We start from the raw sequence: 18,565 nt of genomic DNA, 5'->3' as shown, positions 1-18,565 counted from the left end.
TGTTGATACATCAGAACATGTTGATACACCAGTACAGGTTGATACACCAGTACAGGTTGATACACCAGTGAATGTTGATACATCAGAACATGTTGATACACCAGTACAGGTTGACACACTAGAACAGGTTAATACACCAGTACAGGTTGATACACCAGAACAGGCTAATACAATTGTACAGTTAATATACGGGTTGATGTTTACTAAGTAATACAGAATAGTAATGGTTTGTACGCAGCAGTAATGTTACAACAGGATGACAAATACTGATCTGAATTATCTTACATTTTTTATCTTATATCCTTATTCTAATTTGTTCTATTCTGTTATTTTTTTCAGTGAAAGTAATTTACAGAAGGCAGGGAAAGTAAAGATAATGGCCTTCCTGCAGTTGCACTTTAAAGATCGTTTACAGGTATTCTATATATAGCAAAGTTCCTGGGAAATCAGTTGAAGAACAGAGGATGGATGAGAATGCTTTCAAAAACTTTGAGTAACAAATAAAGACTGACATCTATACTATAAAGTTGGTGTACCCCTTCCACCCATTAGTGTATGGTTGGCCTCCACCTCCCCCTCCCTATATCTGTATGTCCTTAGTACTACTGCCAGTGAATAGCTGTCAAAATCTGTTTCCCGTCTTGTTATATCAAGTGCCAGTCTGCACCGAAATAGTTGGTCAGTTCATTACTGTGGCTATTTCTAGCTTATCAGATATTTTCTCAGTGAAAAGATTATCGTTCCTAATCACTTTGTACAATCCATGACCTTGTACACCAACCTTGTACACATTGATTGACAATTTAATATGATGTTGCTGTCTGTTTTCACTCTCTGTTAATTCTATGTTATCATTTTTTTACCTTTTTATTTTATCCTCAAATTACTTGTAGTGAATATAACTCCTTGAAAATATATCTTTACAATATTCAATAACCAAAACCTTTTTATCTGACTTAAAGTTACTTCATCAATCATTAATTTTGTACTTAGGATGGTCGTATGGCACAGTGGTAATGCACTCGCCTTTCACCTAGCCATCCGGGGTTCAAGTTCAAAAGTTCAATCCCAGAATGGATTTGAAAAAGTATGGGGTCACCTGCCAACCACATGGGTTTTAACCGGGTATTCTTGTTTCCTCCCATCACACACCACAGTAAGATACACACACACCATCCCCTCCCCCCACAACCCCTACCCCTCGCTTCCATTCGGACTAACAAGATTGATTAATATAAGCTGACAAAGAAAGTTGGTCTATGATTTAAATTTTGTACTCTAATCATGTCAGTAACAGTGAGGATGAAGGGACCAAAGGGGTGCCGAATTGACAACTGGAGTAAGTGGTTTAATTAAGGTGGACCAATACATGCAAAAAAGTAAAATGAGGTAGCTATAATCCTCAGAAGTAAGAACTCCAAGTTATCCATGGGGAAGATAAACTGAAAGTAGAGTGAAGCAATGAAACTGAAATAAGAACAATGTCACTAACAGGTAAACTGAAAGTAGGCCGAGTGATGTCCTAACAGGTGAAGGTTAGGATGAACAGAAAGTTGGTTGAATGAGTCGATAGAGGTACAAATATAACCCAACATTTGGGGACGGTGTAAACTGAATGTATACTGCTGCATGAGGTAACTAATTACATAAAGCATATACATGTACTCCTCATTGTGGGCAAACTGAACAGAGCGTGAAGGATAACATCAATACGTGTGGAAGATAAACGAATGATGAATCAGACAACAAATCTAGGATGGTGAAGGAAACCTACTTGTCCTAACTGCGGTTGATTGGGTAAGCATAGGCAAAGGTAAATAACTCTCGCTATATATATTGATATTGTATTTTATATTATAACTATCGTATGCAATGCCCTATTAACAACCTTGTCATCTTGATTCAGCTACATGTGAAGATTCGTCATCGCATTAACACCAACAGCAAACGCCTCTCCTATCGCCCGAGTCACTCTCTTGTGCTTTTCTGCGCCCTTCTGCGCATTAAAGGACGTGCGCATACATTTCCCGTGTTATAGCGTCACCATACACTGCAACACTTGGTAGTCCGCGGGACTGTCTGTTCAGGAAATTCATTTAAGGGGAAAATAATTGGGTGGCCATGATGCAGATAATGTGTACCAGGAGTGGAATTTCTGTGGAGTCGAGAACATTATATATTTGAACGCTAGTATATATTTAAAAAGAAACAACCCACGTGGAAATATTTTTCGTAATACAAAACTCACTGCTGTCAACTGGTTTTGGAGAATTTTGGTTAAATCATTGCATTGATAACGAAATGTATTTCTCTTTTTTACATTTTTTTTCAAACAACTTGCTGACAATTTTATACGATTAACAAATGAGTTTGTTGAAAACTCGTCAAAATTTTGTCTGTAATTCAAATCGCGGCCCATCTGAATACCCAATACTACCCATTACTAACCTGATACTTTTAAATACTTATTAATTTTCAACTGTGATAAGTAAATTGATACACACGTTTCTTTGTGCTCTCAATGTCAAGTAATGACAAATATAACGTGAATATGTTACCTCAGTTGAATTTCAATATATGCGCTGCATGTGGTATAAGAACAAATGACAACTTACAAGTACAGTACATCTGAAGCGGTGAACGAACCTGGTTTTATAAAGGTGTCATTTTACGAAATATGCAGAGTAAGAAAATATTATGACTCAAGTTTTTGAAAACGGTACTTACTATGTTACAAAAAAAATCCTCCAAAATATGGCTTTAAATACCAACGTTTCACTCCAACCACGGGCTATATACGTCTCTGGTTGTACGTAATGTTAATGATATTAAGTATAAGTATTATGCACGTTGTTTTGAAGTTATACATTTTTTTCTAAATGTTAACTACTAACTCTTAATTTCTATATGTGCATATTATTTTTCTTACGATAACATTTCTTTGAGAAAATCCACGTTTTCGCGTAAAATATTTCTAAATACCTAACCCCTTTTCGAGTTACGCCCCTTCGTACACTGACTATCCGGATATTTGAATTTTAACATCAATTATCTTCGACACTTAAATTTTGTTTGTGCGTTCGTGTAAAGTTACCTTTTAATTCACAGATTGACATTATATTTAAAGAATGAATTTTGATACTTAAATCGCCAAGTTTATTGAGCTATCTTGACCTTATTTCAGTGATCAGCAGAAAGCATGCATATTTTCGAGCATCACCACACACGACCCCTTTTCAGGCTCCCGTTTTAACTCAGCGACTCTATTACTCATTGTAAAATCAGACCAGTTATGCATCATTAGAGCACCAGTAGAGTGATACAGACGTTATCAAGTCTGTTTTAATTGTGTATTAATTTGTTATTTATTTCATCTCTTTAAACCTACATTTCGCGATCACTCTGACGGAATTAAAATACCGTGTATTGGAATTAACCGCCTACGTAGTAGGATTTTGAAGTCCCGTATGTAATGATACTTCCAATTACATTTGCATGGTTTTTCTCACCCGCTGAAATGTCGTAATAGTGTTCGTAAAACCCATTAAATAAATAAATAACAGCCATTTTAATTGTTCGCCGTAATGTCGGTTGGACTTCTACAGCCGGCGGGGTTGATGAGTTGTTGACAGGAATTAAACGGCGAAATATGTTGACATTACTGTCGTATACACATTTGTGTCAGGATATCTACCATATACAAACATTAATTTGCCATCAATGTTTATGTGCTCACACGTGTCATGTTTACATGAAATCTTTTTGATCAGTTTACTGACACGAGCAGGTATTCCAAAATGGAATCTCATAGCTTTGTGATTGGGATGTAAATTCTAAATAATGGTAAGTTTATTTATCAAATAGTATTAATTTTCATGTTCTGTTGCGACAATAAGCTAGGCCGAACAAGCTATGTCAGACACGGGTGTCTGTACACCGTAATATGTTTGTAAATTCTCAATCATGTACGATATTTCCTTGCTAAATGGTTAGTCATCTAGGCTTCATAATTTCTAATTTGGCTTTGACAAGCAGCAGGCATTTGTTAAAAAAGATATCGCGACAAAGGAAGGCAATTATAATTTTCTGCATGTAGATGATGGTACAAAGACCCAAAAATGATCTATGAAATTCTACCTAAAGATCTTAAATCATGTCATGACTAATAATTAACGACAAAATCCTATTTGTGTATTCGATCGCCCGTTTAAATATGATGTCAAGTCTGGAAATAGTGACGTTAAATAATATCTTCTCTTTTGATGTGTTTCCTATATTAAATCCTTTAGACCGATAAAAATCTGTCTCTAAAAGGATAGTTTAATGACAATATTTCCATTTATTATGCTATTAATGATATTTACATTTTTTTAGTAATTATGCTCTACAAATCTGGAAAAGCGGGTGTAGACTCGTTTGCATTTTGGTTGCCATGTACGACTTTAAATTCCGCACAGTGAATGAAATGAACATATCTAGACATAATTATGTTTAGAAATTACATACCACACTGAAGGATTTTTAGCACAAAGTCTAATAAACGTTTAGATTTTGAATAAAATTCATTTTTTGTGGAACTCATTGGTTTTCCATATTTGCACAATGATGTTAAACAAAAAGGATTTATATTGAAGATAAGGCAGACAAAAAAGGGACATTTTATTTTGGAATTTATACCGTATATCTTTGCTGCTTGATACAAGTAAATGTTCTGAACACAATAAGACGTTTTAAATTAATGTCATTTTGATTATAACGATTCGTTTAGACGAATCACAGCTGTTTTCTACTCTACATAAGGTATAACATTATTTCATCTTGTCTTCATCAAGAAGCCAAATGCGACTTTCGTTGTACACAATGGTGGCCATTGCATTTAATATTTAAACGTTCGTTATCAATTAGTTTATTTTTTTCCATATGAATGTGAATCAACTACATGTCATACCTGTATACTACAGGACCTTGACACGAGGAGTGCTTACTAGTTTACTTTGTTATGTGCTGGGCACCTCAGCGTCTATATCAGAAATATATCACGGACAATAAAATTTATATTGATATCATTAAGATGACCTCATGGTCATTATTGACTTACATGAACGTTCACCAACGACATGATAAACACGTGTAAAACACTTAGTTCAAAAGTGTCATTTGTTGCGGTATTTTCCATCTACAAATAACCCTAATATGTAAACGTCGGAAAGGGTATTCGAACCCTTGATCCCTTAATCATGACGAGGACGAGTTGTTAATCTTTTTTGATGGGGGCAATGATGGTAATATCCCCTCAACCATTTGAAGAATAGTGTTAGGCGTAACATTTGATCCGAGATCTGCTATTGGAGACAGTCCTAGGTTCTTCGACGAGTTTGTAAGGCAACGAACCTTCTTTCTCTGCTCCTGTAGTGGCTAGGTATGAAACGTGTATCGTTATGCTGGACCCTCTCTAGGCTTGTTTTGTAGTATCGATAGTATGGGTCCCAAAACGACACTTCCATTACTCCAAGGTTGACTTTACAAGGCAGAGGGAGGCTGACCTTCGGCAGTGTTTCATGTTACGGATAACGAAGCTGAAGGAACGATGCACCTTTTTGACAGTCTTAGTAAATTGTGAGGTTCACCTAAAGTTTTCAATGATGAGAACTACAAGGCACTCACTAGTTTGCTGGAGAATTTGGCCACCGATCAGTGAGAATAACAGTTCTTTTCCTCGGTTTGAACATCATGCTCCTATCTGTTGTCCAACGTTTAAGTTTGTTGCGGTAATTTTGGAGTCGGCACGTCAATCTCATTGAGATGGTTTGGAACCAGTTTATTGCGAAATAACGATGCAATGTGTACATTGAACACATGTAAAAAATTGTGTGTTTATGTGTGAGAATGTGTCGTTGTAAGAAGCGTCAAATATGGATTGATATACTTATGGATCAATGTACGAATTCTCATTCGAAATCCCCTTACTTCATTATAATAATTTACAAATCAATTATATTGATTCCGATAAGGTATTCCGATTGATGAATTATAGTACATTTGAGTTACCTCCCTTCATTTGACAGCCGGTTGCCCCACCCAACTAAATGTAATTAATTTTCTCTGTTCAAAATAAGAACAAATAACATGACATTTCTTGTTGCTGCTTCTAAGGTTAGATCAAACGTTAATACAAGTCATATGGTCCAGCCTCAATCATACGGATGTATCACAGTAATCACTTTCTATTGTATTATAATATGTTGTAACTGTTTATCATGATAAGCTGTAAGGCTAATTGTAAATATAACTGTTACACTGCGTTTCACCGATCGCGGAAACCCTGGAATCTGATGGTCCTGCATCGAGATCGAGATCAATGTGTTTTTCTACCACCTTGAAATGGAAACAAAAAGAGCCAACTAAATTGATAACATCTTGTATGCTAAACGCTCATTAAAATTATATAAACCAAACAAAGCGGCTGGACTGAATGTGAAGAAAAGTACTGTTATATGTGTTTTGTAAACATTTATTTGCAATGGAATGTGTTTAAATCAAACGAAAGTTTTAAAACTGTAATAACGTTTGTTCTATAATGGATCTATAATGACTTATCTTTAACCATTTGAAATCTACATGTGTTAGCCGAAAACAAATACTTTCATGGTCACCAATTTCTCGAGGTAATATTAAATACATCTATATTAACCAACATGAATGACGTAACCCTGACATTCATACCAAGTGTCTCTAGATATTACAACATGTCTTCAGGATGCAATTTACTATCATTAAAAGTTTAATAAACTGATTAAAAGGCCCCATTGGAACCATTCTTATAGATTAACAACATGCCCATAAAATAGCAGAAATACATGGATGAATATCATAAAATAAAGACACAGTTAACATGTTTATTAGCAAAACTCCGCAGAATGTAACGTTTTACTAATTGTGTTTAATGATTTTTAAATAATGTCATTGTGTGTCATGATAAAGGTAATGTTTATTGATTGTAAGTAAAACAGATCCGCTGTTTCAGAACCCATTACCTTCAAAATCTCCCCATATTTTAGCTTTTTAATTTGTTTTGTGAAAATATCGCTACATAGTTGGTTATTTAAACATGATTATCACTCGATAGGTTGGCTTTATTTGTTGCATTGAATTTTAAGTGAAACAGCACCATGTATGCTAATTACTCTACACCCACACAGACGATTTCAAGAATCCAATATGAGAAATACACCTAAGGGAGGACGGTGGGTGTGTTTTTGTCCTAATTTGACAATATATTTAAATGAGTTATTTACATATGTAAATTGGATTTTATGCGCTATTTCCGGTCTACACTTGATCAGAAACTATGTATAATAAAAATCAATAAAAGCTGACGATGCGAGTTAAAAATATTCATGCTGAGATTGAAAAAAAATGTGTTTTAGAATGTTCCGACATCTTCCCCTAAGCTAACCATATATCCCGGTCATTGTATCTAAGGAAGTGGCAGACCACATCAAACTGTCATTATTTCAATGACGGCATGACACGACTATTAGGTACATTGCATAAGAGCATTTATTCGCTTCCATTTTTTAAAAACTCTAAGTGAATGAAGAACCTGGAAATGGACATTGAACACGTATCTATGACAAACATGTATAATATTAGCCAAATAACAGAAATACATGTATTTAGGTTACAATTTACACATCTTAAGCCATGCATTTTTGAGGAAAGAAACACAACATATCAACAAATGAATAACTACGGCAAACCCTACCTTTGTTAGAAATAATTGTATAATGAATACAGTAAATACACTTAAGACTGCAAGGAGCATCACATCAATCTACCAAATGAATGAATGAATGACAAATAAAATACTGATAACAGAATATATAAGAACAGATACAGATTAATATGATCTTTTTCAGCAGTTGCGTAGATATTTAGTAAAGTTAGAAAAGATGCTAAGAGAGAGAGAGAGAGCATATTATGCTGACCTTGACCAACTTGACCTCTATAGCCAATACGAATCGACCTTACTTTTAAATTTTTAAATATTACGTTGTGTTAACAACTGTTTAGGTGCACTAGTATTGTACACATTGTACCTCATCAGCACGGATATCTAGACTCTTATAACGAACCAATTTTAAAATCTTTTCTTGGTAACCATGATAGGACAGAGGTAGTGGGAAGATAGGAACTAAAAGGAGACCTATCAACTTTTTGAGTGTACCAGCAGAAAAGGACAGGGTCAATGTCCTTTTTTGACATATCATCATTAGTGACCAAGCGGGACATGGATAAGATGATGGACAGAAAATTGGAAAGATTAAGAGAAGACATACAACAGGAAAATTGGGTGTTGATCAAACAGCTGGACTAGGCCGAATTTTCGACCCTGGAAAAAGAGAACAATATTCTGAAGGACAAAGTGGAAAAATTAGAAGATTGTGTGAGAAAGTCCGAGAAATTCAGGTCTACTCTTTTTTTGAAATGCCACATAAGGATCTTTAGCAGGCAAGAGTGAACAATGCCCAGACAGACCACTGTTTAAAGCCACATACGCTAAACTATATCTGACCATGCCAGGCCAGTCTTTTATATAGCATAGGAACAATAAAGGCTTGAAGACAATCCCTTGCAGCACTCCAGACTCCAGATAAGTTTCAATTTCTTTATTTCCAAATGCATATAGCATATACGATACAATATGTGGACAGTTAAATATTTCATTCAATGACCATATCAGATACTTAAGATAGATTTTTCTTTAGACGTAGCTTGTATTACAAACTTACTAAGATTTCTTAATTTTTTAAAATTTGCTGGAGAATAAGTGAGTTAATTTGAATACAGATGGACGACAGAAATAATAAGGTTTGATTTATTTTGTTCAGAGTTCTGAGTAGGCTGGGCAAAACAAAATGAACTGGGTTCCATCCTTGCTGTCATTATTACTGCATAGGGTCACTGTTGTTAAGCCCTTAGAGCACCATTATACCTATCTGTTTCTATACTTAACACATGGGATTGTAACCTTTACTTAGTGGTGATATTTTTGCACTTGTAAGTTAAGATTTGGTGAGACTGCAATGCAAAATGATCTACAATGTATTAACATAGACAATATTTACAGATTTTTTCACTCGATGAACATTAAAAAATGCAAATGAACTTTTTCAGTTTGAGCTGTAGGACTGAATCCCCAAACTTCAGAAGCCTAATTTAGTAAACAAGCAATGTCAGTGTCGAATGATGTAGTTTAACCAGGGATGTATAATACAGCATTATTACTGTATTATACGTCCCTGGTTTAACAGAAAATTTCTTAATTTTCTATTCAATAAAAAAACTGGCCTTTCTATCCTTGGCAGCATTGTTATCCAATGCTAGAGTAAAACAACCATTGTAATTAAAAAGAAGTCCAAGGTAACAAAAGTTATCTCATTTTTCAATACGCCAACCGTTATGTGTCCATTGGTCATATGGGAAAACATGTTGATCTTTCCTGAGAATAACTACTTTAGTTCAGTCCAGCATTCAGCATATTTTGAAGAACAACGTCTTGCAAGTACTAGTATGAGGGACGAATGTTTACCGCCAACGACTATATATTCATGTCACGATTACAGAGGAAGGAACTGAGCCACTTGCGGATATCGCCATTAATATCATGATAATGCAATTTTATGTGATATTTTTGATGGGACACAATATCAAAACCTCAGAAAAATCTAACACTAATACATTAATTAGCTTTGTAAAGGGCTACATCAAACATTACACAAGCATCAATTGAAATATACCCTACCAAGATAAGAAGTTATGTTTATCGTAAACAAATCCAAAAAACACTTCCAATGATAAATCTTGATCAACTCTCACAAGACGAATTGATATACTGAAGTGGATGGAAATAGGAAGATGTATCTCGAAAACCGGATCCTTACTTCGGAATTCCCAGGACTCTACTTCCGCTTTCATTTTTAATGTTATTTCTATTTTATCATGTGATAGACCATATTAATGCTGCTATTTCTAAATCTGACGTAAGCTTCGCAGGGATTAAAACGATGTATATCACACATGATGCTACTATTTTATATGAACGAAAAATATGCATTCTGTATCGCAGGTGATAGGAAACATATTAACTGATAGCATCACGGTCACCTATGAACATCTGACAACTGTGGATATGGGATAACATTTTAGGTAAGGATGATTATGGGGAACTTGATTAATGAAAATATATGATAGTGTCCATTCTATTTCATAATGTATAGCTGGCTATTCCGTTTTATGCCTTTTCCACATCGCTCGATCACTACCTGACATAAGCACCTGATACTGGTTTTGCCATTTGGAAGTACATGACTTATCGAATTGAATAGGTTGACCAGACTGTTCGTCTATGAATTAAGGCTAGCCTACTGATCCACATGATTTCTGACGAATGTCAGCAACGGTTTTCCTAAATTAAATAATGTACCTGAAATGTTACATTTAAGATGTTTTGAAAAGTTGTTTTCTCCATATATTAAATCAGCTTAGGTCTAAAAGAACGGATCATTAGGAAAACAGATTTAACTGTCTACCTTTGATATGCTTTTTTTTAACTGTGACATGTATCATAAATTATCGCAGACAGATCCTCGACCTTCAGACTACATTGTACATGAACTAGATAAATGTAATCTACATGTTGTTCGAATATATCATACTCGTTCTCATTTATTTTGATTGACAATGTATGAAATCACTACAATGAGTTGAAGTATAGCCCATGTGATGTGAGTTACATCTGAACAATTTTGCTTTACTCTTGTATAATCAATAATGGGTCATTGTCCATGCACATTTTATACATAAATCTAGGCATATAAACCATTTCTGTTGACAGACTCTGTAAAAAGAAGCAAAATTTCATAACAATACAAAACGATATATTCATTTACTCTGACCAAGATATGGTATGTTATTGTTAAATTATGCTACATTTGAAAACAAATATAACCTATGCTACATGCTTGGTAGCTTTTCTGATCTAGATCTCTAGCCATGAATCTTATTGTCATTTGCCTTTCCCCTTTGGAATACCACTGTATACAGCATGCTTTTTGATACTATTGATACACTGGTGTGAAACAGGTTAGTGTGTGTATGTGCATGCATATTGTTGTATGTATACACGTTTGATTAATACCCCATTGAACTTAAGTTGGTGAAATGGTATTGCAAACAAAGGGGAAAAAAAGAAAAAATCAGAAATTTTATGATGAAAAGTCTGAAACATGCGTCAGGGAAATGTTTGGTGACAAGTTTGAGCATAATCTGATAAATGTAATTAGACAGCACAAGGCTGCATGTGTCTTCCACATCAAGAACTGGCATTCATCAATACTTACTACCTACGTTTAGCTTTAGTAATTAACAACTGAATAGAAATATCTGTTAATATCTATAAAGGTGCATTAGGAACATATGCAGGTCTCAACAGATACATGCTACAATATATACACTTTAATAGTAAGTAACCTTTGTTATAGATTAACTACAGAGAGGAAGGGATTGCATGATGGATGACTTTGCTGGTGAAGAGTTGATCCAGGCAGCTTTGTTTGATAATGATGAGTTGCTAAGGTGTCTACTGGAAGGGGATTGCCGTAACTACATCAACACAACTGACCGCTGCCATCGCACTGCTACTTACACAGCTGTGTCTAATAACAGTGTCAAGTGTCTCCGCCTCCTCCTGGAATATGGTGGTGGGTGACTTATAAATCTTACTGAGCATGTTACACATGGTACTACAAATGATAGATAATACTGTTAGTTTTGAAAACCAAGTTAGGCATAGTTTTGAGGAGTAATTTCATAATTTCAGATTAATTTAATAGGATTGATTATTTCATTCTTTTTATAATTTGCAATACCAGATGAATTGTAATATATCTTTTAGTTAAGATAAATAAACATTGTTTAGACTTTACATTCATGAATATCCCAGTACTCTTAGGTCTTCTTATATTATGTTAATGAAATTTTTAATCCAATATTTTCACAGCTGATCCTAATATTCCTGCTGGAGACATGCTCAATCTAAGAGTAAGTTAGTTTCTTCATCATTAGGAATTTTACTTTCTTGTATGATCATTGCCAGTAAAACATTTTTCTTTATCAAGCTGTACATCAAGTTGAAGTCAATATAGATAGATCATATGATTGATGACACATTTTGATAAAAATATCATTAATACCCAAGCGTGTATTTTGATGTAGATTTATGCATAATGTAATTCTTGAAATTGCTGTCTTCCGAAACCAAAATTTACCTGACATACAAGGTATATGTTAACTAGTGTATTTACTGAGGTCTGTTAGTAAAAAACTTTATTCTTTTCTGCTGTACCACTTCATCAGTAATGTCAAGTTTTCATTTAAAATTTGTTTGTCTTGTTTTAAACATTTTAGAATTTTATAAGAGGTTGATAAATATGTAAAATGTTACTGCTATCATCATCACATCACACTTGGAGGTTGTTGGGCTGTTGTATAGATTACTCTGTTGGTGTTAATCATTCAAATGATTGGTACTCAGGGTCACCAGTGTACATAATGGTTGGTGTTCAGGGTCACTGGAGGTCATAGTGATTGGTAGTCTGGGTCACATGAGTTCATAGCCTCAATTTATTTCTTAGCAGTGTCAGATATGTGTTTTTATAGTATGTATAAAATGTAGTGATTTGTGCTGGTACACTGGTTTGATATTGCTAATTCACAGGACAATGTAGATTAGGATTTCCATGTCAAGATAGGACAAGAATTCAATATCATCTCTTGTACACTTTGATATATATTGTGTTTTCATATCAGGTACCAAACTAATAAACAGCTGTTATATTACAATATTACTTCCCTTTGCAGACACCTCTACATTGTGCCCTGCTTGATGGAAAAAAAGAGATAGTGGAGTTACTAGTTCATAATGGGGCTGACTTATATGCCTTAGATGTTTTAGGGCTTTCTCCACTCTCCTTAGCCAGGAACATAGAGCGTGCTGACTTTATACAATGTCTGGAGAGAGAAAACGGTAGACTGAAAGATAAATATAATAAAACAGATTTTAAGATGATTTTAGAAATATTATAGATTTCATTTTCTATGTCAAGTCACAAGCAGAATCTTTGATTTCAAAATTCACATTCAAATATAGTCTTGCATGTTTATTGAAATATATATTTTTAGGTACAAAAGTAATTATTTGTAATTATTCTTTTATCATGACAACTGCTAAATCATATTCTGCATCGAAAGTGCTTAAAAGCTTCTAAAATTAATTGCCTTTTTTGTTGTTTCAGACCGAAGGGAGAAACTAGCTGAGATTCATAGGAAAGGTTAGACCATCTGACTAAGTAACAAAAGATAAGAGATACTATTGTACAGCAACTGAACTTCCTTAAGTGTCATAACATCAAGTGTTATAAGACATGGTCTGATTTAATTTGTTGGCTGTTGATCAAAGTAGATACATCAAAGGTCATGAATAATATTATGAATAGATTTTCATACTTTTAGGGAAACAAAGGTTTTGTCTTTTAATCTTGATTTATCTGGTTGCTGTATATTTTTTATGTTACAGATTTTATCAGAGCTTGTGAGAATGAAGATGTCAATGCTATTAAGTCAGCTTTAATTGTCGCAGAATCATCTCAACGTCTTGTAAATGACAAGATCACAGAAGATGGTCTCACAGCTCTTTGTCTGTAAGTGACTTTTTCACCTTAGCACATTGTAAACAACAAGATCACAGAAGATGGTCTCACAGCTCTTTGTCTGTAAGTGACTTTTTCACCTTAGCACATTGTAAACAACAAGATCACAGAAGATGAAGATGGGTAAATTCTTTAAAAACCTACTGCTTCTGTAGGAATGAATGGATATTTTGCATATTTTGTCTGAAACATTGTTAGGTAAAGTGTAATCAGTTTTGTATAAATGGTATGTTTCGGCTGCCAGTATCATACTTTTGTTATAATAATAATTGAAAGCACTGTTAACATGAAAAAAATACCATGTTTGAAAGTTGTAGGATATTTAAAGTTAATCAAATATATTTTTATAAACAATACAGGGCCTGTAGACAAGGTAACCATGACATGGTGTCTCTCCTATTGAAATGGGGGGCAGATCCTCGCGTGTTTGGCGACACAGGAGAGGGGCCAGCTCACATCATCTGTCAACAGGGCAACAGTAGTATACTCGAGCTCCTCCTACAGGTCAGTAACTAGTGAAAACTATCAATAGTTACCTTGGAAACAAAAAACAAATAGCAGTAAAGTCAGCAATCAATTAATTTACTAATTTCCTTAGTGTGCAAAAAAAATTTACAAAATGTTTGCTGTAGTTTAAATTTTGCTATTGTTTTAAATGCGGAAAAATACACAAAGTTGGCAAATATCAAAACACTGTAGGACACATTTTTGCCACAAGAGAAAAAAGTAACCCTTACGTTGGCTTAAAGGTCAATTTCATTATTTTGGAAGCTGTATTTGTAAAGCAGCTCGTGAACTGTTGTATGCTTTCATTTCAGCAATGTATGGACATAGTAAAATCCATGTCAGCTGATGAGAATCTTCCACTACACAAAGCTGTCGAGGGCGGCCATACTGCTCTGGTAAAGCAGTTACTGGAGTATCCTTACCCAGATGGTTTTATGGTAGAATGCAGCGTGGAAATAGGGACACAGAACTTCAGTTACTTTTTTCCTTTTGATGTCAACTCCTCCAATGTATTTGGACATACTCCACTTTATCTAGCATGTTTAGAAGGCGATCGCTCCCTTCTGGAGTATATGTTAAACTTTGAGGTGCTTGTCAACAGTTCAGGTCCTCCACTGTTTGGTCAGGTCTCAGGAAGTCAGGACACAACAGAACCCCTTACACCAGATGTAGGCTCTATAAGTCACTGTAAACCTTTTAAAGTAAATGTTGACAACACCAGTAAGTTTATCCCTCTTCATGCAGCTATTAAGAAAAAATACCATGGATTGATTGACTTACTACTGGAGAATAAGGCTGACCCAAACTGTTTCTACTTGCATAATCATCAACCAGTTTCAGCACTCATGGTCGCTTGTGAAAACAAGGATAGCCTCACTTTGGACAAACTCTTACGACATGGGGCAGAAGACAAAGACAACTCAATATTTACCTATGTTTTACGTGACCGACCAAGCCTGTTGCCTATTGTGCTCAAGTACAAGAGCACTAAGGAAATATCTGAACATACCATCAACAAAGGTGCCATGAAAGCAGCCTACCTTGAATCACTGTGTGGGTCATCAGATGATACAGGTCAATTCTCTTCCATCCATGTTAACTATAAAAAGATGTTTCCGGTGACTGCTGTCTACTTGCGCTGGCATAACTTGAAGGGATTAACAACTATAGAGGAAGGATGGCTGATGAGTTGTGCCTACCATCACAACCTGACAATGAAGACTATTAGCTCCTTTGCTTTATTTGCCATCACAAGGATAGATGTCTCCAACAACAAAATTGGAATGGTAGTTCCCCAGGTTTTTTTTAAACTGCCATCCTTGTATGCTTTGAACTTGTCTAAGAATATGCTGTGTAAGTTTCCTCCTGCAGAGAGTATGGTGATCAGTTGTAGCTGTCTGGAGGAACTCAAGATTGATTGCAATAAGTTAGAGTCCTTACCTGCATATCTCTTCAGTCTCCCGTCACTTAAACACCTATCAGTGACCAAAAACTTGATTAAAGATATTCCTGCAGACATCTGGAACTGTTCGTCTCTGGTAGTACTGAACCTCGCAGACAATAAGCTTGATTCTCTCCCTGAGCCAAAAGTTACAACTCTGAGGTCTTCAATTGCTGATGATGGAAGTGTAACTTTGGAGTTTGAAAACTCTATGATAATAGGTGCTCCTAAAAACCAGGTGAAACATGTAAATTATTGGTGCAGTCACCTTGATACCAAAGAAACAGACTTTGACATCAACCATCCAGGAAAGGATCATGTTGGCCTGAAGGACCTGGATTTGTCAAAAAATCTGCTAAAAGAAGTCCCACGCTGGCTTTGTTGTGTGTCACCACACATGGAAAATTTAAATCTTGCATATAATAAGATAAATAGTGTGTTTCGCGTTGGCATGTACCCACAGCATCTCAAAACCCTGGATGTGAGCGGTAACAAGATTGTGAACCTGACCCCTTGGGCTGGCGAGCATGATGCTGACTCCAGTATGTGCTACAGGAGTAGACTGTAAGTGTGTTGTTCACAGAGATCAGGTTTAAGTACAATGATAATTAGATAATGGAGCAAAAGTATGAGGTGTCGTAGTTATCCTATAATAAGTGCAGGCGCCTATCCCTCAGTAATGCAAAGTAAAGGAGAGGCTTATAACAAGGAATTGCTTGAAGATTTAGTATTTCATCAGAAACTGCTATAAATGTGGGTGGGCTTTTTAATAGATCTGTAAAGTATACAAGAAAGATTTCAGTTTTACTTGAAAATATGAAAATAAGAAATTCTAATTTTTTAAGTTATAAACAACAAAGAGAATTCTTTGCTTTAGAAGTGTTTCTCTGTAACTCTGTCCATCCATCCCTCTGTCTCTCTGTCTCTGCACCTCTCCCTCTCACTCTCTATCCTTCCCTCTAGTAACTAGTGCACAGTCTCTAAACAAATTCAGACCTATTTGACGTTCAAAATGGCCGCTTAGGTCACATCTTAAAATTCTTGTTATCGTTAACTATTCTGAAATCTCAAAAGAAGGACTCCTACCAAGACAGTTCTTTATTTAATGAGTTGCTTATTGTTCTCAATGGTCCTTACTGACATTGTAACCTGTGCTACATTCAAGTTAGAAGTTATAGCTACCATCTAGAAAATCTGGCTACCACGGCTTATCCTGGCCAAAATGTTGTATTGTAACAGGACTTGTGCAAAGTACACAGATGGTCCTAACTGAAATATGGACAGGTGCCACATTGAAATTGGCTTCCATCTGGAAAATATTTATATCGCTACATTTCCTTTACCACAGTTCCAGAAACTATATCAAGCAGAACTCTTAAAATATGATTCTTTGTGATAAAGTCTCTATTAATCAGATAAAAGCCAAAATATAATAGCTACATTAAATCTGATATTTTCATGGGGCTCAGATTTTGTGGTTTTTTTTTTTGTTTTTTTTTTAATCACTTTTTCACTATTTTATGGATAAAAATACATAACAGCTGGCACCAGAAAATACTTACTTCAACAGACTATGGAAATATAAATATGTGAAATAAGAGTGTCCATGAAATCCACAAAGATAAACTGCCCAAGAAAATTCATGATTTTACAGTATATACTGTTTACTACCAGCAGAGCACATGTGAATTTTGTTAGGAATTCAATGCTGTAATAATTCTGGACCGTTCTTAAATATTACAAAGAAGAAATAAAATATAAGATCAAAATTAATGAAATTCACATGTTTTTGCAATAAATCATTGATGTTACATGTATTTGCACCTTGTCTTGTATAACTGATGTGTGGTTTCTTGTCTATGTGGTACAGACAGAGGATGTCACCTTACCCAGGATCTCATAGTTCCTCATCCTACATGCCCATGTGTATACACCAGGGTCACACTCTCCTTGAGCGACTTGACACCCTTAACCTCAGCAACAACAAATATTTGAAGAAGATGATTGTGTGTAAAGATCAGCACGATCCTGTCCCGCGGAGAACAGGCTCATTGTCCTCCATTGGTTCTACAACTAGTGTATGTGTTCAATTACAAAGGGTTCCTCCCTTCGTTCATTGTGAAATCATCTCTGTGTGGAAACTTTTCACAAATCAATGGAGATTGGAAATATAATCTCTGGCATCACAGTGTGTAGAATGTAACAATCTTCTAAGCTCCTCTCACATTTACATGAATGGTGCATGTAACTAGTTTTGCCTTAGTATGAGTAGATTACTATGAGTCTACCTATTAAATAGTGATTTTTTTCATCATGCATGATTCAAGTTGAAGGTCACTGATATGTACATATTTATGTGTATATGTAGAGCATTCATTGAATTATGAATAGATCAGCATCACATTGACTCTTCTCCTCTCATTTCTGATAAGCTTAAATAACCATAAGAAGCAAACACATTGATGATGTTAGCACCGAGGACACCGAAAATCAAATATCGCAACTGTAGTTGATAAATTAAGATTGTTTTACTGTCTAACCTGGTATGAATGCAAACCTGTACTGTCAATATTTACATGGTATATATGGCTGTTAACAAGTTGCATTCATACTTACCAAACACACACCCCTCAGAATCCAACACTCGTGGGAATAAATTGTCCTTGACACTATGTTTAACCACAGATTCATGAAATGCATGACAGCTGTATGTAGTATACACTTAGATCCAGGATAATCTGTGTGAAAGGCAGTCAGTCTAATTACTACAATACAACATACCAGTCTAATTACTACAATACAACAGATATCGGTCTAATTACTACAATACAACAGATATCAGTCTTAT

The 18,565-nt window shown here is 35.1% G+C and overlaps 1 protein-coding gene across 1 annotated transcript in view; it reads left to right on the top strand.

Moving 5' to 3' along the window:
- Positions 1–11,572: 11,572 nt before the first annotated feature.
- The window catches only part of LOC132559385 (leucine-rich repeat serine/threonine-protein kinase 1-like), a 46,818-nt gene continuing 39,825 nt past the window's right edge, over positions 11,573–18,565 (top strand). The window contains exons 1-8 of the mRNA XM_060223996.1: positions 11,573–11,762; positions 12,062–12,102; positions 12,922–13,087; positions 13,356–13,391; positions 13,637–13,760; positions 14,129–14,273; positions 14,588–16,281; positions 17,588–17,795. Coding sequence (XP_060079979.1) covers positions 11,573–11,762; positions 12,062–12,102; positions 12,922–13,087; positions 13,356–13,391; positions 13,637–13,760; positions 14,129–14,273; positions 14,588–16,281; positions 17,588–17,795 — 2,604 coding nt within the window. The remainder of the gene's footprint in view (positions 11,763–12,061; positions 12,103–12,921; positions 13,088–13,355; positions 13,392–13,636; positions 13,761–14,128; positions 14,274–14,587; positions 16,282–17,587; positions 17,796–18,565) is intronic.

Source organism: Ylistrum balloti, unplaced genomic scaffold (genome assembly GCF_031769215.1).
Source record: "Ylistrum balloti isolate Yb309-2 unplaced genomic scaffold, AGI_CSIRO_Ybal_v1 Utg370902, whole genome shotgun sequence".
Taxonomy (NCBI): Eukaryota; Metazoa; Mollusca; class Bivalvia; order Pectinida; family Pectinidae; genus Ylistrum; species Ylistrum balloti.
Note: the sequence above shows the minus strand (reverse complement) of the source record. Positions and strands in the feature narration are given on the sequence as shown.